Source organism: Scyliorhinus torazame, chromosome 5, assembly GCF_047496885.1.
Source record: "Scyliorhinus torazame isolate Kashiwa2021f chromosome 5, sScyTor2.1, whole genome shotgun sequence".
Classification (NCBI taxonomy): Eukaryota; Metazoa; Chordata; class Chondrichthyes; order Carcharhiniformes; family Scyliorhinidae; genus Scyliorhinus; species Scyliorhinus torazame.
In genome coordinates, this window is record NC_092711.1 from 129,895,364 (window position 1) to 129,922,244 (window position 26,881).

Below are 26,881 nucleotides of genomic sequence, written 5' to 3' on the forward strand. Positions count from 1 at the left end.
GCCCCCCTCTGCAATGGTCGCCGAGCAAGATGGCGGTCAGGCGGCGCCCCCAAGATGGCGGCCGCGCAGGCGCCTTGCCGCACATGCCCTGCGAGTAAGATGGCGGCCACTCAGCGCCCCCAAAATGGCGGTCGCGCAGGCGCCCTGTTGCAAATCGCCCCTGCACAGAAGGCAGCCGTTAACTGTCGCCGACCAGAGAGAGAAACGCCGCCCCGATCGGTATAAAGGCCGAACTGCATCAAAAGTCCCGGAAAAGACTGAATAACCTGAGGAATATCCCGGAATTATGGCGGATTGTGCAACCCAGAATGGAGGATCGTGAGGTAGGAACAGAATCATAGAATTTACAGTGCAGAAGGAGGCCATTTGGCCCATCGAGTCTGCACCGGCTCTTGGAAAGAGCACCCTACCCAAGCCCATACCCCCACCCTATCCCCATAACCCAGTAACCATACCCAACACTAAGGGCAATTTTGGACACTAAGGGCAATTTAGCATGGCCAATCCACCTAACCTGCACATCTTTGGACTGTGGGAGGAAACCGGAGCACCCGGAGGAAACCCACGCACACACGGGGAGAACGTGCAGACTCCGCACAGACAGCGACCCAAGCCGGGAATCGAACCTGGGACCCTGGAGCTGTGAAGCAATTGTGCTAACCACTATGCTACCGTGCTGCCCATGCTGAGCCTGGGCCCAGTCTTCAGGGTCACACTGAGAGGGACAAACATCTCTCTTCACTGACAGCAATGTCCCCGTGTGGGTTAATCCTCAGGTGTGAGAGAAATGGACCCCAGCTGCTCTCTTCCATAGTTCAGAGCTCCTAGACACAGAAGTTTCCTTTATTACTGTTCAGAGTCAGGAAGAACAATGGTGAATATTGGAAATGTGCTGTCAGATCAGAGATTGGTGTAAAACTGGGATGTTCCTGATTGAATGTAAAGCAGCTGGTTTAAATTTCCAGGCTCAAAATGCATCGGAATCAGTCTAACATTTTTAACGTACATAGAACATACAGTGCAGAAGGCCATTCAGCCCATCGAGTCTGCACCGACCCACTTAAGCCCTCACTTCCACCCTAACCCCGTAACCCAATAACCCCTTCTAACCTTTTTTGGTCACTAAGGGCAATTTATCATGGCCAATCCACCTGACCTGCACATCTTTGGACTGTGGGAGGAAACCCACGCAGACGTGGGGAGAACGTGCAGACTCCGCACTGACAGTGACCCAGCGGGGAATCAAACCTGGGACCCAGGTGCTGTGAAGCTACAGTGCCATCCACTTGTGCTACCGTGCTGCCCCTTTGTGACGTAATTGTGTGTCAGTCAAAATTAATTCATTGAATACAAACCTACTTAAAATAAATTGGTTCATATCTGCATCACACTATTTTCACAGTAACTTCATTGCAGTGTTAATGTAAGCCTACTTGTGACAATAAAGATTATTATTAATAGCTGCAGGAGTTCACAGGAGCCTGTTAACTGCCGGGACAATTATTCAATAACCAAAGAGAAAATGCTGGAAAATCTCAGCAGGTCTGGCAGCATATGCAGGGAGAGAAAAGAGCTAACGTTTCAAGTCAAGATGACCCTTTGTCAATTATTCAATAGTTTGATTCCCAGATAAATAAAGAGCTGCAGCGTGTGTCCAAGAATTCTTAGTTTTGTTTATATGTACTTCACACATTCTGTTATTTGAAATAAATCTCAACCCTCCCAGCCTTTAACCACCATTTTTAAAATTATCTCTTTATTGTCACAAGTAGGCGTACATCAACACTGCAATGAAGTTACTGTGGAAAAACCTCCGGCGGAGGGGGGATTCAGAATGTCTAATTTAGCTAACAAGTATGTCTTTTCGGGACTTTTGTGGGAGGCAACTGGAGCACCCAGAGGAAATCCACGCAGACACGGGTGAACGTGCAGACTCTGCACAGACATCCAAGCTGGAAATCGAATCCAGGTCCCTGGCACTGTGAAGAAACAGTGCTAACCACTGTGCTACCGTGCCGCCATGCCTTTAACCATCATAAACATAACAGAGTAAAGGGTGAAGTTGTGTCTGCTCCTTTAACTGGAGACAGAGATTTAAGATATTTGACAACAGAACCCAAGGGGGTGATGAGGAGAATTGTTTTTATACAGTGATGTGATGTGATCTGGAATTCACATTGACAGGCTGCTGGAAGCAGATTTTAAAGTAACTTTCAAAGGGAATTGGATAAACACTTGTAGAGAGTAAATTGGCAGAGTTATGGTGATTGTGCAGAAGGAGGACATTCGGCCCTTTGAGTTGCACTCTACCTAGGCCCGATCTCCCTGTAACTCCCAATACCTGTAACCCCATCTAACCAAACATTTTAGGACACCAAGGGGAAATTGATCATGGCAAATCCACCTAACCTACACATCTTGGGAGGAAACCGGAGCACCCGAAGGAAACCTACACAGACAAGGGGAGAAGCGGGTTCAATTCCCGTTCCGGCCTCCCTGAACAGGCGCCGGAATGTGGCTACAAGAGGCTTTTCACAGTAACTTCATTGAAGCCTACTTGTGACAATAATATTAATAATAATAATATGCAAACTCCGCTAAGGCCGGAATCGAACCCGGGTCCCAGGTGCTGTGAGGCAGCAATGAAGCCCTTTGTGACATTCTTAATTTTCCCCTCCTGAGTTTTTAACATTTGACCTTTTCAATCAAAATGTGTCTCGAAGAGAAGATCAAAACTTTGGTTTTGATGAGCTGTCATATATATTTCCTGTGTGACTATGTAACTTGAGAACCACGAGAAGGAGCTGAATATTTTCAGTTCATCTACAGATGTACCTTCGATACCAGAAATCTCTGGTGTTCCCCATGTCCTCATTGCTTTCCCCTTGGATATAACAGCTCTCAGTCAGGTGGGGTCAGTCACACGTGTCTCTGTCATGTTTCCATTCCTATTTTATCTCTCACCTCACTGTGACTCTCACCATAACATAGAAACATCAAAATATTATTGCTACCTTGCATCTTGCCCTCCTATTATTGTCTATAATGATAACAGTGACAGAGTAACACACACCAGAATTGGAATAACGGACAGGTTATTGTCTAATAATAACAGTGACAGAGTAATACAGTGGTGGCACAGTGGTTAGCACTGTTGCCTCACAGCACCAGGACCCTGGGTTTAATTTCGACCTTGGGCACATTCTTCCCGTGTCTGCATAGATTTCCTCTGGGTGCTCTGGTTTCTTCCCACAGTCCAAAGATGTGCAGGTTAGGTGGATTGGCTATGCTAAATTATCCTGGGAGGGGTTATAATAATATTCTTTATTATTGTCACAAGTCGGCTTACATTAACACTGCAATGAAGTTACTGTGAAAATCCCCTCGCCGCCACATTCCAGCCCCTGTTCGGGTCACAGAGGGAGAATTCAGAATGTCCAATTCAGGCACGTCTTTCAGCAGCTTTGGGAGGAAACCGGAGCACCCGGAGGAAACCCGCGCAGACACAGGGAGAACGTACAGACTATGCACAGACAGTGATCCCAGCGGGAATCGAACCTGGGACCCTGGCGCTGTGAAGTAAGAGTGTTATGGGGATAGAGATGGGGATTGGTCTAGGTAGGGTGATCTTTCAGAGGATCGGTGCAGACTTGATGGGCCGAATAGCCTCCTTCTGCACTTGGGATTCTATGATTGGATTCAATGATGTGTTCACTCACACACTGCAGCCTGACTTTGATTATAGGAACGGACACTGTGTTTGTCACTCTCAAAGTGAGTGAATCCTTTACTGCTTATCCTCTGGGTCCCATCTCCACTATTATTGTCTGAAACCCTGTGGTTTTATAGGGTTTAACAACTGTAATATGATAAGGACAGATAATTATAATTTTTTCTTTAAATTTCGCAAGTGATGACCTGCTGCGTTTATCTACATGCAGCAGGATTAGATCCTGCACCTGCCATTTATTCTGGCGTGATGCACGGCGTGACAACCAACAAAAACGAAGGATGGCAGAAAGAGGGAAACTCGACCGTGGAAATCTAAGGAAATAAGGGAGAGTATCAAATTGAAGGGAAAAGCATACAAAGTGGCAGAGATTAGTGGGAGACTAGAGGACTGGGATATCTTTAGGGGGCAACAGAAAGCTACTAAAAAGCTATAAAGAAGAGTAAGATAGATTATGAGAGTAAACTTGCTCAGAATATAAAAACAGATAGTAAAAGTTTCCACAAATATATAAAACAAAAAAGAGTGGCTAAGGTAAATATTGGTCCTTTAGAGGATGAGAAGGGAGATTTAATAATGGGAGATGAGGAAATGGCTGAGGAACTGAACAGGTTTTTTGGGTCGGTCTTCACAGTGGAAGACACAAATAACATGCCAGTGACTGATGGAAATGAGGCTATGACAGTTGAGGACCTTAAGATGATCACTAAGGAGGTAGTGATGGGCAAGCTAATGGGGCTAAAGGTAGACAAGTCTCCTGGCCCTGATGAAATGCATCCCAGAGTGCTAAAAGAGATGGCTAGGGAAATTGCAAATGCACTAGTGATAATTTACCAAAATTCACTAGACTCTGGGGTGGTCCCAGCGGATTGGAAATTAGCAAACGTGATGCCACTGTTTTAAAAAGGAGGTAGGCAGAAAGGGGGTAATTATAGGCCAGTTAGCTTAACTTCGGTAGTAGGGAAGATGCTGGAATCTGTCATCAAGGAAGAAATAGCGAGGCATCTGGATGGAAATTGTCCCATTGGGCAGACGCAGCATGGGTTCATAAAGGGCAGGTCGTGCCTAACTAATTTAGTGGAATTTTTTGAGGACATTATCAGTGCGGTAGATAACGGGGAGTCAATGGATGTGGTATATCTGGATTTCCAGAAAGCTTTTGACAAGGTGCCACACAAAAGGTTGCTGCATAAGATAAAGATGCATGGCATTAAGGGTAAAGTAGTAGCATGGATAGAGGATTGGTTAATTAATAGAAAGCAAAGAGTGGGGATTAATGGGTGTTTCTCTGGTTGGCAATCAGTAGCTAGTGGTGTCCCTCAGGGATCAGTGTTGGGCCCACAATTGTTCACAATTTACATGCATGATTTGGAGTTGGGGACCAAGTGCAATGTGTCCAAGTTTGCAGACGACACTAAGATGAGTGGTAAAGCAAAATGTGCAGAGGATACCGGAAATCTTCAGAGGGATTTGGATAGGTTATGTGAATGGACTAGGGTCTGGCAGATGGAATACAATGTTGACAAATGTGAGGTTATCCACTTTGGTCGGAATAATAGCAAAAGGGATCTTTATTTAAATGATAAAATATTAAAACATGCTGCTGTGCAGAGAGACCTGGGTGTGCTAGTGCATAAGTCACAGAAAGTTGGTTTATAGGTGCAACAAGTGATTAAGAAGGCGAATGGAGTTTTGTCCTTCATTGCGAGAGGGATGGAGTTTAAGACTCTGGAGGTTATGCTGCAATTGTATAAGGTGATAGTGAGGCCACAACTGGAGTATTGTGTTCAGTTTTGGTCTCCTTACCTGAGAAAGGACATACTGGCACTGGAGGGTGTGCAGAGGAGATTCACTAGGTTAATCCCAGAGCTGAAGGGGTTGGATTACGAGGAGAGGTTGAGTAGACTGAGACTGTACTCGTTGGAACTTAGAAGGATGCGGGGGGATCTTATAGAAACATATAAAATTATGAAGAGAATAGATAGAATAGATGCGGGCAGGTTGTTTCCACTGGCGGGTGAAAGCAGAACTAGGGGGCATAGCCTCGAAATAAGGGGAAGTAGATTTAGGACTGAGCTTAGGAGGAACTTCTTCACCCAAAGGGTTGTGAATCTATGGAATTCCTTGCCCAGTGAAGCAGTTGAGGCTCCTTCATTCAATGTTTTTAAGATAAAGATAGATAGTTTTTTGAGGAATAAAGGGATTAAGGGTTATGGTGTTCGGGCCGGAAAGTGGAGCTGAGTCCACAAAAGATCAGCCATGATCTCATTGAATGGCGGAGCAGGCTCGAGGGGCCAGATGGTCTACTCCTGCTCCTAGCTCTTATATTCTTACGTTCTTAAAAGGACAAAAATTAACTGAGGGACAAAAAGAAAGCAACCGGAGCACAGCCCAAAAGGAATCAGAAAGGAAATGGAAACTTAACAAAACCCTTCAAATCAAAGTGCGAAAATCAGGGTCGATAAGGCAGCCCAACCCCTGGGGTGCCCACCGAGCACGGAAGGCCTCGAGCGTGCCCGTGGACACCGCATGCTCCAGGGACACCCGGCCGCGAACAAGGCTGCGGAAGAGTGGCAGACAGTCAGTTTGGATGACCCCCTTGGTCGCCCGCTGCCTGGACCTATTAATGGCAAGTTTGGCCAGGCCCAAGAGCAGGTTCACGAGGAGGTCCTCTGCCTTCCCTGCCTCCCTCCGCACTGGATGTCCGTAGATCAGGAATGTGGGGCTGAAGTGCAAAGAAAACCTCAACAACAAAGTTGTCAAGAACCAAAGACGCCCATCGTCCCAATTAGAGGCATAGACATTCACCAGCACCACCAGTGTACCTGCCAATCACCCACTGACCACCATTTGTCTCCCATTAGTGTCCGCAGTGATCCCAGTGACCGAAAGAGGAATCTGTTTATTGATTTGAATTGCAGCAGCTCGAGCCCTTCGTCAAAGCCCGAGTGAAACACTTGGGTCCACCCTCCGCAGTCTGGTCTGATCTCTATTTTTTTTCTCTATAAATTTAGGGTACCCAATTATATATTTTTTCCAATTTAGGGGCAATTTCACGTGGCCAATCCACCTAATCTGCACATCTTTGGGTTGTGGGAGCAAAGCCCACGCAGACACTGGGGGAATGTGCAGTATCCACACGGACAGTGATGCGGGGCCGGGATCGAACCTGGGACCTCGGCGCCATGAGGTAGCAGTGCTAACCACTGCGCCAACATGCCACCCTGGTCTGATCTCTAATCCTCAAGTGAGTCTCCTGCAAGAACATCACACCAGCATTTAGATTCTTTCGGTGAGCAAAAACTATCAACGTATTCACTGGTCCACCCAATCCTCAACATTCCAGGTGACCAGCCGAATCCGGTGTCTCCCACCACCCCCTTCCCCATCATGGAATCAGCCATTTTCACCGTGAGGGACGATAGAGTAAATCTTCAAAACGTACAGGCCAAGGGTCCACCCAAGGTGGCCGCCACATGCACACACCCTGAGAGTAAACATTGATGATTTGAGCCCAATCTAGAACCACGCTAAATTGCCCCATAATTGGGAAAATAAAATCATTACGGTTCGCGGCTCCACAAAGTGTTTCCAGCTCCTCCCACCCATCTCAACAGGTTGATGCATTTATTTGTCTGACTAAAGGAATGGTCTCTGGTGGCACCGTGGTTAGCACTGTGCCTCACAATACTTGAGGACCCGGGTTTGATCCCGGGTCACTGTCTGTGTGGAGTTAGCACATTCTCCCATGTCTGCGTGGATCTCACCTCCACAACCCAAAGATGTGCAGGGTAAATTGCATCTTAATTGGAAAAACATAATTGCTTGCTCTAAATTTATTTCAAAAAAGGATTGTCTCTTTCCTAATAGCAAATGTGGTCCCTTTGTTCAAAAAGGGGAGTAGAGACAACCCCGGCAACTATAGACCGGTGAGCCTCACGTCTGTAGTGGGTAAAGTCTTGGAGGGGATTATAAGAGACAAGATTTATAATCATCTAGATAGGAATAATATGATCAGGGATAGTCAGCATGGCTTTGTGAAGGGTAGGTCATGCCTCACAAACCTTATCGAGTTCTTTGAGAAGGTGACTGAACAGGTAGACGAGGGTAGAGCAGTTGATGATGTGTATATGGATTTCAGTAAAGCATTTGATAAGGTTCCCCACGGTAGGTTATTGCAGCAAATACGGAGGCTGGGGATTGAGTGTGATTTAGAGATGTGGATCAGAAATTGGCTAGCTGAAAGAAGACAGAGGGTGGTGGATGGGAAATGTTCAGAATGGAGTTCAGTTACAAGTGGCGTACCACAAGGATCTGTTCTGGGGCCGTTGCTGTTTGTCATTTTTATCAATGACCTAGAGGAGGGCGCAGAAGGGTGGGTGAGTAAATTTGCAGACGGCACTAAAGTCGGTGGTGTTGTCGACAGTGTGGAAGGATGTAGCAGGTTACAGAGGGACATAGATAAGCTGCAGAGCTGGGCTGAGAGGTGGCAAATGGAGTTTAATGTAGAGAAGTGTGAGGTGATTCACTTTGGAAGGAATAACAGGAATGTGGAATATTTGGCTAATGGAAAAGTTCTTGAAAGTGTGGATGAGCAGAGGGATCTAGGTGTCCATGTACATAGATCCCTGAAAGTTGCCACCCAAGTTGATAGGGTTGTGAAGAAGGCCTATGGAGTGTTGGCCTTTATTGGTAGAGGGATTGAGTTCCGGAGTCATGAGGTCATGTTGCAGCTGTACAAAACTCTGGTACGGCCGCATTTGGAGTATTGCGTACAGTTCTGGTCACCGCATTATAGGAAGGACGTGGAGGCTTTGGAGCGGGTGCAGAGGAGATTTACCAGGATGTTGCCTGGTATGGAGGGAAAATCTTATGAGGAAAGGCTGATGGACTTGAGGTTGTTTTCGTTGGAGAGAAGAAGGTTAAGAGGAGACTTCATCGAGGCATACAAAATGATCAGGGGGTTAGATAGGGTGGACAGTGAGAGCCTTCTCCCGCGGATGGAAATGGCTGGCACGAGGGGACATAGCTTTAAACTGAGGGGTAATAGATATAGGACAGAGGTCAGAGGTAGGTTCTTTACGCAAAGAGTGGTGAGGCCGTGGAATGCCCTACCTGCAACAGTAGTGAACTCACCAACATTGAGGGCATTTAAAGGTTTATTGGATAAGCATATGGATGATAAGGGCATAGTGTAGGTTAGATGGCTTTTGTTTTGGTGCAACATCGTGGGCCGAAGGGCCTGTACTGCGCTGTATCGTTCTATGTTCTAATGTTCACAATTAAAGGGGTGGGTTCCCCAGGAGATGGCTGACATTTCAGGGCAATTAAATTAATAATGGACAGAGATATGTCCAGTGTTGTTACATGGTACAGATTAGATATATTCTTTACCGTTCTGTAATAAAGTAAATTTATTATTATTTCTCAACTTGTCATATAACACTGTAGCTCCGATATAGATTTCCAGACATCTCTTCCCTCAGAGGGTTGTTAGTCTTTGGATTTCTCTTCCACAGGGACCAGTTGTATCTGGGGGTCATTGAATATATTGAAGCACAAGTTTGACAGATATTTTATTGACAATGGAGTTAAAGGTTATGGGGAACAGATAGAAAAATAGAGAGAAAGCTGAGATGAGGAGGGATTTCTTCACTCGAGGATGTGGTGAAGCTTTGGAATTCTCTACCCCAGAGGAATATACAGCCTCAGTCATCAGATATGTTCAAGAGAAATGTTGATAGGTTTCTAGATATTGAGGGATATGGGGATTGTGTGGGGAAAATGGTGCTGAGGTAGATCGGCCAAGGATCTCATTGAATGGTTGAGCAGACTCGGTGGGCCGAATGGTCTACTCTTGCTCCTGTTATAATCTCTGTGTCCTGGTCAGGAAGCAATGAGCTCAACTTGGATCCGTCAATCAACATGAATCAGCACCTTCAGGAGAATTGGGAGGGTGAATATTAGATACAGCAGAGTGAGAATGGAGGGAGAGTGTGTGGGATGGAGATTTGCAGCTTTTGGAGAACGAGAGAGAAAATAATGTTCCACAGGAACTAGAATTGTCTGTTCTGAATTTCTATCCTGTACCAACAATGATGACTTTTGTAAATTGTTTTTAAAGGATATTGGAAGAGGAGGAATTACAGACAGAAATCTCAAACATCACATCTCGATGTGACAAACTCACTCGATTCCTTCTGATCTGAATATCATCGGCCTCTGAATATCTTCCAAACGATTTTCAATGTGAGTGTGACTGGAAAAGCACCGAGACCCACACAAGACACACCCGAGTGAGACTGTTCCAGTGAACTGACTGTGGAAAGAGCGTCAACCAGTTACACAGCCTGAAAAAACATCACACCATTCACAGCGAGGAGAGACAGTGCTCATGTTCTGTGTGTAGACAAGGCTTCCACTGATTGTCCAATCTGGAGAGACACGAGGAGACCCAAAACATGGAGAAACCGTGGAAATGTGGGGACTGTGGGAAGACATACAGAGTCCCATCGAAGCTGGAGGTTCATCGACGGGGTCACACTGGGGAGAAGCCATTCACCTGCTCTCAGTGTGAGAAGGGATTCACTCAGTCATCCAGCCTGCAGTCACACCAGCGAGTTCACACTGGGGAGAAGCCATTCACTTGCTCGCAGTGTGGGAAGGGATTCGCTCAGTTATCTCACGTGCAGTCACACCAGCGAGTTCACACTGGGGAGAAGCCATTCACCTGCTCTCAGTGTGGGAAGAAATTCCGTGATTTATTCACCCTGCGGAGACATCAACGAGTTCACACTGGGGAGAGGCCTTTCACCTGCTCTCAATGTGGGAAAGGGTTCAGTCATTCATCCACTCTGCAAACACATCAGCGAGTTCACACTGGGGAGAGGCCGTTCATCTGTTCCCTCTGTGGGAATGGATTCACACAGTTATCCAGCCTGCAGTCACACCAGCGAGTTCACACTGGCGAGAAGCCGTTCACCTGCTCTCATTGTGGGCAGAAATTTCGTGCTTTATTCACCCTGCGGAGACATCAACGAGTTCACACTGGGGAGAGGCCATTCACGTGCTCTCAGTGTGGGAAAGGGTTCAGTCATTCATCCACTCTGCAGACACACCAGCGAGTTCACACTGGAGAGAGGCCGTTCATCTGCTCTCAGTGTGGGAAGGGATTCACACAGTTATCTCACCTACAGTCACACCAACGACTTCACACTGGAGAGAAGCCGTTCACCTGCTCGCAGTGTGGGCAGAGATTCCGTGCTTTATTCACCCTGCAGTCACACCAGCGAGTTCACAGTGGGGAGAGGCCATTCACCTGCTCTCAGTGTGGGAAAGGATTCATTGATTCATCCACCCTGCGGAAACACCAACGAGTTCACAGTGGGGAGAGGCCATTCATCTGCTCTCTGTGTGGGAAGGGATTTATTGATTCATCCACCCTGCGGAAACACCAACGAGTTCACACTGGGGAGAGGTCATTCATCTGCTCTCAGTGTGGGAAGGGATTCAGTGATTTTTCCATCCTGGAGAGACACCAGCGAGTTCATACTGGGGAGAGGCCATTCACCTGCTCTTAGTGTGGGAAAGGATTACATAAAAACATCGAAAATAGGAGCAGGATGAGACCATTTGGCCCTTTGCGCCTGCTCCGCCATTCATTATTATCATGGCTTATCATCCAACTCAATAGCTTAATCCCGCTTTCCCCTCAATATCCTTTGATCCCCTTCGCCCTAAGCGCTGTATCTAACTGCTTCTTGAAACAATGTATTGGCCTCAACTATTTCCTGTGGTAACAAATTCCACAGGCTCACCACTCTCTGGTTGAAGAAATTTCTCCTTATCTCTGTCCTAAATGGTCTACCCCGTATCCTCAGACTGCGGCCTCTGGTTCTGTACACTCCCACCTTCGGGAAAATCTTTCCTGCATCTACCCTGTCAAGGCCTGTTAGAATATTATGGGTCTCTATGAGATCCCCCTCCCCTCAGTCTTCTGAACTCCAGCGAATACAATCCTAACTGATTCAATCTCTGAAACGCCAGTCCCGCCATCCATGGAACCAGTCTGGTAAACCTTTGCTGCACTCCCTCTTGAGCAAGAACAAATCCTGTACTCAAATCCGCTCACAATCAAGGCTAGCATACCGTTTGCCTTCTTTACTGCCTGCTGCAGCTGCATGCTGACCTTCACTGACTGGTGTACGAGGATACCCAGGTCTTGTTGCACATTCCCCTCTCCTATTTTATGGCCATTCAGCTAGTCTGACTTCTCGTTTTTGTTACCAAAATGGATAATCTTGCATTTCTCCAAATTATGCTGCATCTGCCATTCATTTGCCCACTCACTCAACTTGTCCAAATCACACTGTAGGATCTCTGCAACCTCCTCACAGCTCACCCTCCCACGCAACTTGTGTCATCTGCAAATTTGGAGATGTTGCATTTTGTTCCTTCATCTAAATCATTAATATATTGGGTGACGCAGTGGTCAGCACTGCTGTATCATGGCGCTGAGGACCAGTGTTCAATCCTGGCCTTGGGTGACTGTCCGTGTGGAGAAAAGTTCTCCCCTTGTCTGCCTGGGTCTCACCCTCATAACCAAAGATGCGCAGGGTAGGTGAATTGGCCAAGCTTAATTGGAAAAAAAGAATTGGGTACTTCAAATTTTAAAAATAAAATCATTAGTATATCTTGTGAATATCTGGGGTCCTAGCACCGATCCCTGCGGTACCCCACGAGTCACTACCTGCCACTTTGAAAAAGACCCATTAATTCCTACTCTTAGTTTTCTGTCTGCCAACCAGTTTTCTATCTATCTCAATACACTACCCCTAATCCCATGTGCTTTAATTTTACACACTAATCTCTTGTGCGGGACTTTGTCAAAAGCCATCTGAAAATCCAAATATACCACATCCACTGGCTCCCCCTCATCAACTCTACCAGTTACACCCTCAAAAAATTCCAGTAGATTTGTCAAGCATGATTTCCCCTTCATAAATCCATGCTGACTCTGTCCGATCCTGCCACTGGTTTCTAATTTCCTATTTTCTCTCTATCTCCCTTTTTAAATACTGAGTTACATAAACCACCCTCCAATCTGCAGGAACTATTCCAGAGTCTATAGAATCCTGGAAGATGACCACCAATCCATCCACTATTTCCAGAGCCACTTCCTTAAGTACTTTGGGATACAGATTATCAGCCTTCCATCCCATCAATTTCCCCAACACCATTTCTCTACTAATATTGATCTCCTTCAGTTCCTCCCTCTCACTAAATCCTGCGTTCCCCAACATTTCTGATTTGTGCCCTCATTTGTGAAGACAGAACCAAAGTATGTATTTATTTGCTCAGCCATTTCTTTGTTCCCTATTATACATTCCCCTGTTTCTGACTGGAAGGAACCTACATTTGTCTTCACCAATCTTTTTCTCTTCAAATACCTATGGAAACTTTTACAATCAGCCTAATGTCCTGTTTTATGCCATTCCCAACATCACCACTGCAGTTTGGGGTCTATATACGATACCCACTAATTGTTTTGCCCCTTGGTGTTTCTCAGCTCAACCCATACAGATTCCACATTGTCAGAGCTAATATCCTTCCTCACTATTGTATTAATTTTCTCTTTAATCATGGGCGGCACGGTACCACCGTGGTTAGCACTGTTGCTTCACAGCGCCAGGGTCCCAGGTTCAATTCCCGGTTTGGTCACTGTCTGTGTGGAGTCTGCACGTTCTCCCTGTGTCTGCGTGGATTTCCTCCAGGTGCTCCAGTTTCCTCCCACAAATCCTGAAAGACATGCTATTAGGTGAATTGGGCATTCCGAATTCTCCCCTCAGTGTACCTGAACAGGCTCCGGAGTGTGGCGACCAGGGGATTTTCACAGTAACTTCACTGCAGTATTAATTTAAGCCTACTTGTGACAAGAATAAAAATTATTATTATTAACCAGCACTGCCACTCCACTGCCTTTTCCATTTTGTCTGTCCTTCCTAAATACTGAATATATTCAATTCCCATCCCTGGTCATCCTGCAGCCATGACTCCATAATCCCGATGATCTCACACCCGTTTACCTCTATTTGCGCGATTCACTCGGTTATGCCGTCTGCAGTCACAACAGGGAGTTCATACTGGGGAGAGGCCGTTCACCTGCTCTCAATGTGCGAAGGGATTTTGTAATTCATCACACTTTCTGAGACACCAACAAGTTCACAACTGATTACAGGGATTGGATTCTGCTGTTATTGTTTCTGTTCTCAATTACATCCAGGACATTTTGTTCATTCTGTTGGTCAATGGGGATGGTCAGAAGGTTTCTTTCTACTGGACTGGCCCATCTCACGACTTCACTTCCAGTGGGCTGATTCTCTCTGAGCCTTATTGCAAATATCTGGTTTCACATTTCACAAGGATCAAAGAGTGAAAGGGGGTTTGGAGGTTCGAAGATGTTTCATGACAATTTCTGTTTGGAAATCCCAAAAATCATACCACATTGCCATGAAGATGGGCTATGGTGGTGACATTGTTCTTTTGTTTAATTTATCTTGGTGTTTCTCACAGAAGAAAACTATCAGGGTCTGAGGGGCACGTTGTCTGAGGAAACTACATTAAATAGTATGGTGGGAAACAGGCAATCAGTAATACTTAAGGAATTATTAATTACAGATTTACACGGGATTGGTTCGCTCAGTTGGCTGGATGGCTGGTTTGTGCTGAGTGATACCAGCAGCACAGGTTAAATTCCCATACCGGCTGAGGTTAGCCATGGTCTGTCAGTATATATGCTCCACATTATCCTCCACCTACCCCTCTACATCTCTCCCCATCAGCAGCTCTTCATATTCCTTTTTCCCTCATGTATATGAGGATTCTTTTGCAGCCAGTTCGGATGAAATGATCATTCGAACACCTTGTTACTTTAACATGTTTATTTCTCGGCCGGGGCTAAAACCACTGTATCTCTTGAGAAGTACACCAGCAAGCCAAAGTCAATACATCTAACAGCAGTTCTTATATAGTTTTTGGCTAATTTCTGAGGGCAGCTCCCTCGCATTCCTATCTGTGCTCTCAGCTCAATTATAATTCAGCCCCCTCAATTATAATTATCTTTAAGCCTAGTGCACCCATTCCCAAGGCCGTTACTGCAATTTGTCTGGTTCAAAAACAACCTTGTTATCAGAAGCCTGTGACAGCCTGTCTTGACATTTCTTCACACAAAGCTTTACCTAACATTTTGTTTTTCCCATAAAGTTCCAATCCATCTTGAGCCAAGCTCTCATTTATCGATCATCAGCCAAACTCTCATATATCTAGCTTTATGTTCAGTGTATTCATGCTGTTCACCTCAACCACTCGCTGTGGAAACGGGTTGCACATTCTCACCACTCGCTGGGTAAAGAGGTTTCTATTGAAATTCCTGTTGGATTACTGAATCCCTTCATTATCTTAAAGACTTTCATCAGGTCACCCATCAGTTTTCTCTTTTCCAGAAAAAAGCAGCCCCAGCCTTTCCTGAGTGTTAAATGCTCTCAGTTCTGTATATTATGAATCTTTGTTGCACTTTATCCAGTGCCTCTATTTCCTTTTTCGAAATGGAGATCACCAATGTTGACAGAGCTCCCAGTGTAGTCTAACCCTGGGTCTAAACAAGTTGAACATTTCCTCCGTGCTTTCCAATTCTATCCCTCTGGACTGGAACCCACACTTTAGGAAAGTGGGCCCCACACTTTAGGAAAGATGTGAAGTTCTTAGAGTTGGTGTCGAGAACATTTACGAGAATGAGATGGCACCAGAGATGGGCGTCGCAGGCTGTGCCAGTATTTATTGACCCTCTTGAGGAGGGAATGGCACCAGAGATGAGGGACCCCAGTTAGTTGGAGTGACTGGAGCAGCTGAACTTCTATCCTGAGATCACAGCATCTGGTGGGTGGGGAATGGGGCCATTCAGCCCTTTGAGACCGTGTTGGCTCCCTGTGGAGGAAGCCAGTCTGCCCATTGCCCCATTCTATCCCCAAATCCCTGTGGGTTTATTTCTCTCACTGCCTGTCCAATTTCCTATTGAAATCCTTCCATCATCTCTGCATCTCCTCCCCTCATCGGCAGTAGGTTCCATGTCGTTACCACTCGCTTTACATGTACACAAGGCTCCTAGAGCACAGAGGAGTCTACTTGGCCCATTTTCCCCATGCCAGCACGGAGGAAATGTTCGACTATTTTCTTTTCTTTTTCAGAATGCATCAAATTCCCTTTGGAAGTTACAGTGTAATGAGATTCCAGCACCATTTATAGACAGCGCATCCTAAATCACAACAACTCGCTGTGTTTTACAACAAATAATTGTGCATACGGTGTGTCTGGGGTTTCACTGAGTATTCAAAATGGTGTCAACGCCGTGGTTATTACACAAAATTAAGATTCAACCTGTATCTATGATTCTGGTGAGGACACCAAATGTAACATATCCTCGTTTGCGGACAGTTAGAACAAATGTACATTTCTATAAAACCTCTCCCGACCACTGAACCTCCTAAAGTGTTATAAAGCCAATGGAGTACTTTTGAAACATATTCACTGTTGTAATGTAGGAAGCTGTAAGTATGCATGTGTAATCACATTTAGTTTAAAAATTGCTATTTTCATAGTGTATTCACTGTCATTAGTAACAAGGTCAAGGAAGCCCTTTTATACCTCTAACATGTGGCTTCCTGCAGCCATTTCACCTTCTGTACCTTTTCTATATTAACTATGTATTGATTTCATAGCAAAAAACAATAATTAAATCCATGATTATTCAGTAGTGAACATTGATTATGATTAGTGAATTGGTGTATTTGATAATTATATTGTAAAGACTAGATCTTTATTTTAAAAAATAACACCAACCAAAATGTTTCCAGAAACTGCAGAGCTATCAGAATTTGTTTGAAAAACAAATTACTTTATAATTTTGAGAAGTTACTAAGCGTGGTGATAAACCTGTATATAATATTACATGTACTCAGCAGTGTGACCTCCCAGCAGGTAGCGTCAGACATCAATTGGGCTACCAGCAGAAGGTTGTAAAGTGGACACGAGGACAGTTGCACATCAGGGTAATTCCAAGAGAGTCTAATGTAACTCTGTGATTACTTGATCTATAATACATTATCACGTGTATATTAATAAATATTGCTCTGGCTAAGTCACAAGTAGTTCTGTAGAATCATTGCGAGACAAGATTACAGAACACAACACTAGACATCATATTCTGCCAAGTCTATGTGGGCTAGGCAGTGGCATAATGGTATTGTTACTGGGCTAGTAATCCGGAGACCCAGGTTAATGCTCTGGGGATGTGGGATCAAATCTGGCTATGACAGATATTGAAATTGAATAAAAGTCTTGAATTAAAAGTCTAATGATAACACTCTTGATTGTTGTAAAAACCCATCTGGTTCACTAATGTCCTTTAGAAAATCTGCTCTCTTTACATGACCTGGCCTACCGGTGACTCCAGATCCACAGCAATGTTGTGGTTGATTTGTAAGTGCCCTCTGAAATAGCCTCACAAGACACGCAGTTCAAGGGCAATTGGAATGAGCAGTAAATGCTGGCCCAGCCAGTGACCCCCACCTCCCATGAATTAATAATTTTTAAGGCGGCTCATTGTTCAATCTGAAGACGAGTAAGAAACTGTCTCTTTGATTGGATTTGATTTATTGTCACGTGTACCGAGGTACAGTGAAAAGTATTGTTCTGCATACAGTCCAGACAGATCGTTCCATACATGAAAACACAAAGTGCGGATCTTGGCAGTTTGCTCAGTTCACAAAAGAATTTAATGGCTTTACAGAAGCAGAATAACATTTTAATCACCATCCGAAACATGCCTAATGGTAATGTGCTTGTACAGACAGACACAAACGATACTGTAACTGAATTCGAGGAAATAGCAGAGATTTAACTGAACCACATTTTTGAAAAATTCGGTCTTCGTGATGGAGAAACAGGAAAAGCCACTCAGGGAGATGAGGAAATCCAGGCTCAGTGCGGATTTGCTGTCACCCCTCCTTTCTTATACATGAACGGGATTTAGGCTGCAGAATGTTTTACATAGAGGGGTCAAATACAAGCAACACATAATTCTCAATTCTCTTTCTTTTAACGATATTTGACTTTGTTCAAAAGCTGACTGGTCAATCTCAACAAAGCACCATGGGATTTGTATCACCCAGTGAAACGCTTTTGTTGGTCAGTCATGTTTGCAATTCAGTGGTGTATATTTCAGAGTGAAGACTCCAGAGTTATTCAATTCAAAATGAAGTCAAATATAATAAAATAAATAACTAAAGTTTATTGTCACAAGTCGGCTTACATTAACACTGATATGAAGTTACTGTGAAAAGCCCCTAGTCGCCACATTCTGGCGCCTGTTTGGGATTGTCAGCTGCCTGCGCTGCTGGCCTTGTTCTGCATCACAAACCCACTGTCTAGCCCACTGAGCTAAACTAGCTCACCAGCATAAGTACATATACTGATAAGCATTGTATAATGAAACAAATATTGAGTAAAATTGGTGGACATTTTCTGCAGGAAGAAAAGAATGATACATTAATGATTGAACAGAAAACATTGTTACAGTAGATATTTCCTGTTCAATATGAGCTTATCGCCTTATAAAGTGAGACATCTGTTTTAAAGAAACAGCTGTCTTATTGTAACAAGTGACATTTTCATGTGGCAATGTGCAGAAAAATATTTTCCGATTGTGACACAGTTCGGATATTAGCAGTTAGTTCATCCGCAACAGAATTTAATGGGTTTACAAATGGAGATAACTATATTTAATCACCAGCACAAATACCAGATTGCAAGAAACTGCAGAGTGTGGTGTGTCATGATATGCACTCATGCACATAAGGAGATACAGACAGGCAGTGACAGACACCCAGTACAGCCAATCAACACAGAGGACAGAACACAACCAATCACCAGACAGAACACTAGAGGGGGGTTTCCCACTATAAAACACACGAGGCATCAGCACTGCCTCTTTCCACTGGTGACAACTGTAGTGATAATCAGAGTGTATATATCAGTTAGCACCTTCTACACGTTCACTGCTTAACAAGTTCAATAAAGGGACTTCCGGGTGCGGCGATGACCAGCTGAGTCGCACGTTTCGGCAGCTCCCGGGGAAACGGACTTTTGGGCTCTTGATAGGAGCCCCAACGGCAATTTTGACAGCTAAAAACACTGTGCGGTAAACCAGAAGGGAATCCCCCCTGGATACGGATGGAAAAAGGAGGAGAAAGTGGCCGGATTGCAGTGGTTCCTTTAGAACAGCGGCAAGGAAGGCAAGCAAAAACCAAGATGGCGTCGGAAGGTGGCAGTTTGACATGGGGCCCTGAACAACAAGAGTTCTTGAAATGCTGTGTGGAAGAGATCAAAAAGGAAATGAAGAAAGAGCTGTTGGCCCCGATACTACAGGCGATCGAAGGGCTAAAGGAGGAACAAAAGACCCAGGAGCGGGAGCTTCGGGTCGTGAAGGCAAAGGCAGCCGAGAATGAGGACGACATACAGGGCCTGGTGGTGAAGACAGAGACGCATGAGGCACATCAGAAACGATGTGTGGAAAGGTTGGAGGCACTGGAAAACAACGCAAGGAGGAACAACCTGAGGATTCTTGGTCTTCCTGAAGGTGTGGAGGGAGCGGACGTCGGGGCATATGTGAGCACGATGCTGCACTCGTTAATGGGAGCGGAGGCCCCGGCGGGTCCGTTGGAGGTGGAGGGAGCATACCGAGTGATGGCGCGAGGACCGAGAGCAGGAGAAATTCCCAGAGCCATAGTGGTGAGATTCCTCCGTTTTAAGGATAGAGAAATGGTCCTTAGATGGGCAAAGAAAACTCGGAGCAGTAAATGGGAGAACGCGGTGATCCGCGTTTATCAAGACTGGAGTGCGGAGGTGGCGAGAAGGAGGGCGAGCTTTAAACGGGCCAAGGCGGTGCTTCATAAAAAGAAGATAATATTTGGAATGCTGCAACCGGCAAGACTGTGGGTCACATATCGAGGGAGGCACCACTACTTTGAGACGGCGGATGAAACGTGGACTTTTATTGTGGAAGAAAAACTGGAATGAGTGGGTTATTAAAAAGAACGTTTGAACAAAGTGGTGGGGCGAATGTGGGGGGCAAAGAGGGGGGTTAAAAAGGGGGGAAAGAGGAGTTTTATGTACTAATCCTGCGATGTGGTAACTTTTCTCTCTCCCACAGGTGGTGATGGGGGGAGGAGGGGAGGTGGAGGAGATGGGGCGTTGGCCATTAGGGGCGGGGCCAAGGGAGAAGCGCGGGCTTGGTTCCCGCGCTATGATAATCATGGCGGGAATAGAGAAGCAGGAAGGAGGGGGCGTCGCACGGTGCGAGCCGAGGTCACGGGGAGAAGCCGAGGTCAGCCAGAGTTTGCTGACTTCTGGGAGCAACATGGGGGGAGTAATTATGCTAGCGGGGGATCTAGCGGGGGGGGGTGGGAGGGGGGAATTACTGGGTTGCTGCTGCTGGGGAGAGGGGGGAGCTAGTAAGGGAGAGGATGGGCGGGGGGGCACCGCCTGGGGGAGATACAGCTGCGTGGGAACCGGGTGAGGAGCTGGAAAAAGGTGATGGCTAATCGACAAGGGGGGGGGTAGGAAGCCCCCCAACTCGGCTGATCACGTGGAACGTGAGAGGGCTGAACGGGCCGATAAAGAGGGCACGGGTACTCGCACACCTTAAGAAACTTAAGGCAGATGTGGTTATGTTACAGGAAACGCACCTGAAACTGATAGACCAGGTTAGGCTACGCAAAGGATGTGGGGCAGGTGTTCCATTCGGGGCTAGATGCGAAAAACAGGGGGGTGGCTATATTAGTGGGGAAGCGGGTAATGTTCGAGGCAAAGACTATAGTGGCGGATAACGGGGGCAGATACGTGATGGTGAGTGGCAAACTACAGGGGGAGACGGTGGTTTTGGTAAACGTATATGCCCCGAACTGGGATGATGCCAATTTTATGAGGCGGATGCTAGGACGCATTCCGGACCTAGAGATGGGAAAGCTGATAATGGGGGGAGATTTTAATACGGTGTTGGAACCAGGGCTGGATAGGTCGAAGTCCAGGACTGGAAGGAGGCCGGCAGCAGCCAAGGTACTTAAAGATTTTATGGAGCAGATGGGAGGTGTAGACCCGTGGAGATTTAGCAGACCTAGGAGTAAGGAGTTCTCGTTTTTCTCCTATGTCCATAAAGTCTACTCGCGAATAGACTTTTTTGTGCTGGGTAGGGCATTGATCCCGAAGGTGAGAGGAACGGAGTATACGGCTATAGCCATTTCGGATCACGCTCCACACTGGGTGGACTTGGAGATAGGGGAGGAAACAGGAGGGCGCCCACCCTGGAGAATGGACATGGGACTAATGGCAGATGAGGGGGTGTGTCTAAGGGTGAGGGGGTGCATTGAAAAGTACTTGGAACTCAATGATAATGTGGAGGTCCAGGTGGGAGTGGTCTGGGAGGCGTTGAAGGCGGTGGTTAGAGGGGAGCTGATATCAATAAGGGCACATAAAGGGAAGCAGGAGAGTAAGGAACGGGAGCGGTTGCTGCAAGAACTTTTGAGGGTGGACAGACAATATGCGGAAGCACCGGAGGAGGGACTGTACAGGGAAAGGCAAAGGCTACATGTAGAATTTGACTTGCTGACTACAGGCACAGGCACAATGGAGGAAGGCACAGGGTGTACAGTACGAATATGGGGAGAAGGCGAGCAGGTTGCTGGCCCACCAATTGAGGAAAAGGGGAGCAGCGAGGGAAATAGGGGGAGTGAGGGATGAGGAAGGAGAGATGGAGCGGGGAGCGGAGAGAGTGAATGGAGTGTTCAAGACATTTTATAAAAAATTATATGAAGCTCAACCCCCGGATGGGAGGGAGAGAATGATGGGCTTCTTGGATCGGCTGGAATTTCCCAAGGTGGAAGAGCAGGAAAGGGTGGGACTGGGAGCACAGATCGAGGTAGAAGAAGTGGTGAAAGGAATTAGGAGCATGCAGGCGGGAAAGGCCCCGGGACCGGATGGATTCCCAGTGGAATTTTACAGGAAATATGTGGACTTGCTCGCCCCGGTACTGACGAGGACCTTTAATGAGGCAAAGGAAAGGGGACAACTGCCCCCGACTATGTCTGAAGCAACGATATCGCTTCTCTTAAAGAAGGAAACTTAAGACGTGGTTATGTTACAGGAAACGCACTTGAAACTGATAGACCAGGTGAGACTACGCAAAGGTTGGGTGGGGCAGGTGTTCCATTCGGGGCTAGATGCGAAAAACAGGGGGGTGGCTATATTAGTGGGGAAGCGGGTAATGTTTGAGGCAAAGACTATAGTGGCGGATAGCGGGGGCAGATACGTGATGGTGAGTGGCAAACTACAGGGGGAGACGGTGGTTTTGGTAAACGTATATGCCCCGAACTGGGATGATGCCAATTTTATGAGGCGTATGCTAGGACGCATCCCGGACCTAGAGGTGGGAAAGTTGGTAATGGGGGGAGATTTCAATACGGTGTTGGAACCAGGGCTGGACAGGTCGAGGTCCAGGACTGGAAGGAGGCCGGCAGCAGCCAAGGTGCTTAAAGATTTTATGGAGCAGATGGGAGGAGTAGACCCGTGGAGATTTAGCAGACCTAGGAGTAAGGAGTTTTCGTTTTTCTCCTATGTCCACAAAGTCTATTCGCGAATAGACTTTTTTGTTTTGGGAAGGGCGTTGATCCCGAAGGTGAGGGGAACGGAGTATACGGCTATAGCCATTTCGGATCACGCTCCACATTGGGTGGACTTGGAGATAGGGGAGGAAACAGAAGGGCGCCCACCCTGGAGAATGGACATGGGACTAATGGCAGATGAGGGGGTGTGTCTAAGGGTGAGGGGGTGCATTGAAAAGTACTTGGAACTCAATGATAATGGGGAGGTCCAGGTGGGAGTGGTCTGGGAGGCGCTGAAGGCAGTGGTTAGAGGGGAGCTGATATCAATAAGGGCACATAAAGGAAAGCAGGAGAGTAGGGAATGGGAGCGGTTGCTGCAAGAACTTCTGAGGGTGGACAGGCAATATGCGGAGGCACCGGAGGAGGGACTGTACAGGGAAAGGCAAAGGCTACACGTAGAATTTGACTTGCTGACAACGGGTACTGCAGAGGCACAGTGGGACTGATGAGGACCTTTAATGACGCAAAGGAAAGAGGACAGCTGCCCCCGACTATGTCTGAGGCAACGATATCGCTTCTCCTAAAGAAGGAAAAGGACCCGCTGCAATGCGGGTCCTATAGATCTATTTCCCTCCTAAATGTAGATGCCAAGGTCCTGGCCAAGGTAATGGCAATGAGAATAGAGGAATGTGTCCCGGGGGTGGTCCACGAGGACCAAACTGGGTTTGTGAAGGGGAGACAGCTGAACACGAATATACGGAGGTTGTTAGGGGTAATGATGATGGCCCCACCAGAGGGAGAAACGGAGATAGTAGTGGCGATGGATGCCGAGAAAGCATTTGATAGAGAGGAGTGGGATTATTTGTGGGAGGTGTTGAGGAGATTTGGTTTTGGAGAGGGGTATGTTAGATGGGTGCAGCTGTTGTATAGGGCCCCAGTGGCGAGCGTCGTCACGAATGGACGGGGATCTGCATATTTTCGGCTCCATAGAGGGACAAGGCAGGGATGCCCTCTGTCCCCATTATTGTTTGCACTGGCGATTGAGCCCCTGGCGATAGCGTTGAGGGGTTCCAAGAAGTGGAGGGGAGTACTTAGGGGAGGAGAAGAGCACCGGGTATCTTTGTATGCGGACGATTTGCTACTATACGTGGCGGACCCGGCGGAGGGGATGCCAGAAATAATGCGGATACTTGGGGAGTTTGGGGATTTTTCAGGGTATAAATTGAACATGGGGAAAAGTGAGTTGTTTGTGGTGCATCCAGGGGAGCAGAGTAGAGAAATAGAGGACCTACCGTTGAGGAAGGTAACAAGGGACTTTCGTTACCTGGGGATCCAGATAGCTAAGAATTGGGGCAGATTGCATAGGTTAAATTTAACGCGGTTGGTGGAACAGATGGAGGAGGATTTCAAGAGATGGGATATGGTATCCCTGTCAATGGCAGGGAGGGTGCAGGCGGTTAAGATGGTGGTCCTCCCGAGATTCCTCTTTGTGTTTCAGTGCCTCCCGGTGGTGATCACGAAGGCTTTTTTAAAAAGGATTGAAAAGAGCATCATGGGTTTTGTGTGGGCCGGGAAGACCCCGAGAGTGAGGAAGGGATTCTTACAGCGTAGCAGGGATAGGGGGGGGCTGGCACTACCGAGCCTAAGTGAGTATTATTGGGCCGCTAATATTTCAATGGTGAGTAAGTGGATGGGAGAGGAGGAGGGAGCGGCGTGGAAGAGATTAGAGAGGGCGTCCTGTAGGGGGACTAGCCTACAGGCTATGATGACAGCCCCATTGCCGTTCTCACCGAGGAACTACACCACAAGCCCGGTGGTGGTGGCTACACTGAAGATTTGGGGACAGTGGAGACGGAATAGGGGAAAGACTGGAGCCTTGGGGGGGTCCCCGATAAGAAACAACCATAGGTTTGCCCCGGGGGGAATGGATGGGGGATATGGAATGTGGCAAAGAGCAGGAATAACGCAACTGAAAGATCTGTTTGTGGATGGGAAGTTCGCGAGTCTGGGAGTGCTGACCGAGAAATATGGGTTGCCCCAAGGGAATGCATTCAGGTATATGCAACTGAGGGCTTTTGCGAGGCAACAGGTGAGGGAATTCCCGCAGCTCCCGACACAAGAGGTGCAGGACAGAGTGATCTCAAAGACATGGGTGGGGGATGGTAAGGTGTCAGACATATATAGGGAAATGAGGGACGAAGGGGAGACTATGGTAGATGAACTAAAAGGGAAATGGGAAGAAGAGCTGGGGGAGGAGATCGAGGAGGGGCTGTGGGCAGATGCCCTAAGCAGGGTAAACTCGTCGTCCTCGTGTGCCAGGCTAAGCCTGATTCAGTTTAAGGTATTACACAGGGCACATATGACTGGAGCACGGCTCAGTAAATTTTTTGGGGTGGAGGATAGGTGTGCGAGGTGCTCGAGAAGCCCAGCGAATCATACCCATATGTTTTGGTCATGCCCGGCACTACAGGGGTTTTGGATGGGGGTGACAAAGGTGCTTTCAAAAGTAGTAGGAGTCCGGGTCAAACCAAGCTGGGGGTTGGCTATATTTGGGGTTGCACAAGAGCCGGGAGTGCAGGAGGCGAGAGAGGCCGATGTTTTGGCCTTTGCGTCCCTAGTAGCCCGGCGCAGGATATTGCTAATGTGGAAAGAAGCCAAGCCCCCGGGGGTGGAGACCTGGATAAATGACATGGCGGGGTTTATAAAGCTAGAGCGGATTAAGTTCGTCCTGAGGGGGTCGGCTCAAGGGTTCACCAGGCGGTGGCAACCGTTCGTCGAATACCTCGCAGAAAGATAGACGGAATGGGAAAAAGAAGGCAGCAGCAGCAGCCCAGGATGGGGGTGGGGGGGGGGGGGGGAGGAGGAACCAGAAGGACTCTCAGGGTTGTTAATATATACTGTATAGTATGTATAGGTCGTTGCTACAGATAATTATATATTGGACTGTTAAATTAAATTATATTTTTGGAGAGTGTTACTTGTGACAAGGCAGTTGCCAATTAGGGCTAGTTTTCATTTTTGTTATTTATTATTTATTCATTTTTTGTTTATAAAATAGGTCATTGTTATTTGTGTTGTTATAATATTGTGTAAAGGATGCACAATGTACTGTGTTGGTTGACCAAAAATTTTCAATAAAATATTTAATTAAAAAAAAAAAAAATGAGTGACAATGGTCCCTGCTTCCACAGCCAAGAGTGGTCCAATTTCGCTAAGTCGTATCAATTCAACCCCATCACCTCAAGCCCACACTACCCGCAGACCAACGGGAAGGTTGAGAAAGGGGTCCATTATAGTGAAGCAACTGCGCTGCAAGGCTGCGGACTCTGCTTCTGACTTCAACCTTGTGCTGTTGGCGTCCAGGGCAACCCCTCTGTCCATGTCTCCGGCTCAACTCCTCATGAATAGAGACCTGCGGACGACTGTTCCAGCCATACACTTACCAGTCCTGGATCACCGCCCAGTGCTGCAAAAGGTGCAGCAACTCAGGAACCGGCAAAAGCTGCCGTACGATGCTCATGCTACCGATTTGCCTGTGCTATCTCCGGAGGATGCTGTTCGGATCAAGCTACCTGATGGAGGCTGGTCAGCTCCAGCTATTGTTGTTCAACAGGCTGCTCCCAGATCGTTTGTAGTTCGTATGGCTGAATGCTCCCTTGTCAGAAGGGCACTGCGCAAAGTTGCCTGTCCACCACCAGATCCTACATTTCCATATGTTGTTATGCCTCCTCCGGACACCTCACACCACGAGGCCACCAACCTGGCAGCAATCCCGCCTGTCAAGGCTCCGTCGTCCCCACCTCCACCTCTCAGGCGGTCGACAAAGATCAGATGTAAGCCCCAAAGCTTGGACTTATAGACATTTCTCTTGTAAATTTTGTTCTGTTGCTGCACGCTAGAAACCTCTTATGTATATATTCATCCATTCGCTTTCATCCACTCGCCATTTAATGTAAATAGTTCTACATGTAAATATAGTCGCATACGCTCCAAGCAACCAACATTTTTTTTTTTTAAAAGGGAAGATGTCATGATATGCACTCATGCACAAAATGAGATACAGATAGGCAGTGGCAGACACCCAGTACAGCCAATCAACACACAGGACTAGAAGATGGTCTGGCACTATAAAACACACGAGGTATCAACACTCTGCCTCTTTCCACTGGTGACAACTGTAGTGACAGTCAGAGTGCATATATCAGTTAGCACCTTCTACACATGGCTCAGAGCTAGTCTGGTCTAGTTAATTATAGTAAGCACGCTTAGATTAGTAGAGTGTCAAACCCACAGCGAACTGCGTGCACAGCTTAACAAGTTCAATAAAGCATATTGAACTAACATCAAAGTTTGAAGTCTACTTTCAAGTACAACTGCATCAAGTTGCAGTCCATGTTACCCCAGGGTGATTAACACGACAAATGGTAGCCCTGGTGTGGAG

General features: G+C 46.7%; 1 protein-coding gene across 1 annotated transcript; it reads left to right on the forward strand.

Moving 5' to 3' along the window:
- Position 1: 1 nt before the first annotated feature.
- LOC140419735 (uncharacterized) lies at positions 2 to 16,929 on the forward strand. Its single transcript, XM_072503670.1, has 2 exons — positions 2 to 323; positions 9,855 to 16,929. The coding sequence occupies exon 2, from the start codon at positions 10,192 to 10,194 to the stop codon at positions 11,308 to 11,310; it is 1,119 nt and encodes a 372-aa protein (XP_072359771.1). The 5' UTR covers positions 2 to 323; positions 9,855 to 10,191; the 3' UTR covers positions 11,311 to 16,929.
- The last annotated feature ends 9,952 nt before the right edge of the window (positions 16,930 to 26,881 follow it).

What these genes read in the sequence shown, in the direction of transcription:
- LOC140419735 (XM_072503670.1), top strand. Translation starts at nt 10,192, where the DNA reads ATGGAGAAACCGTGGAAATGTGGGGACTGTGGGAAGACATACAGAGTC.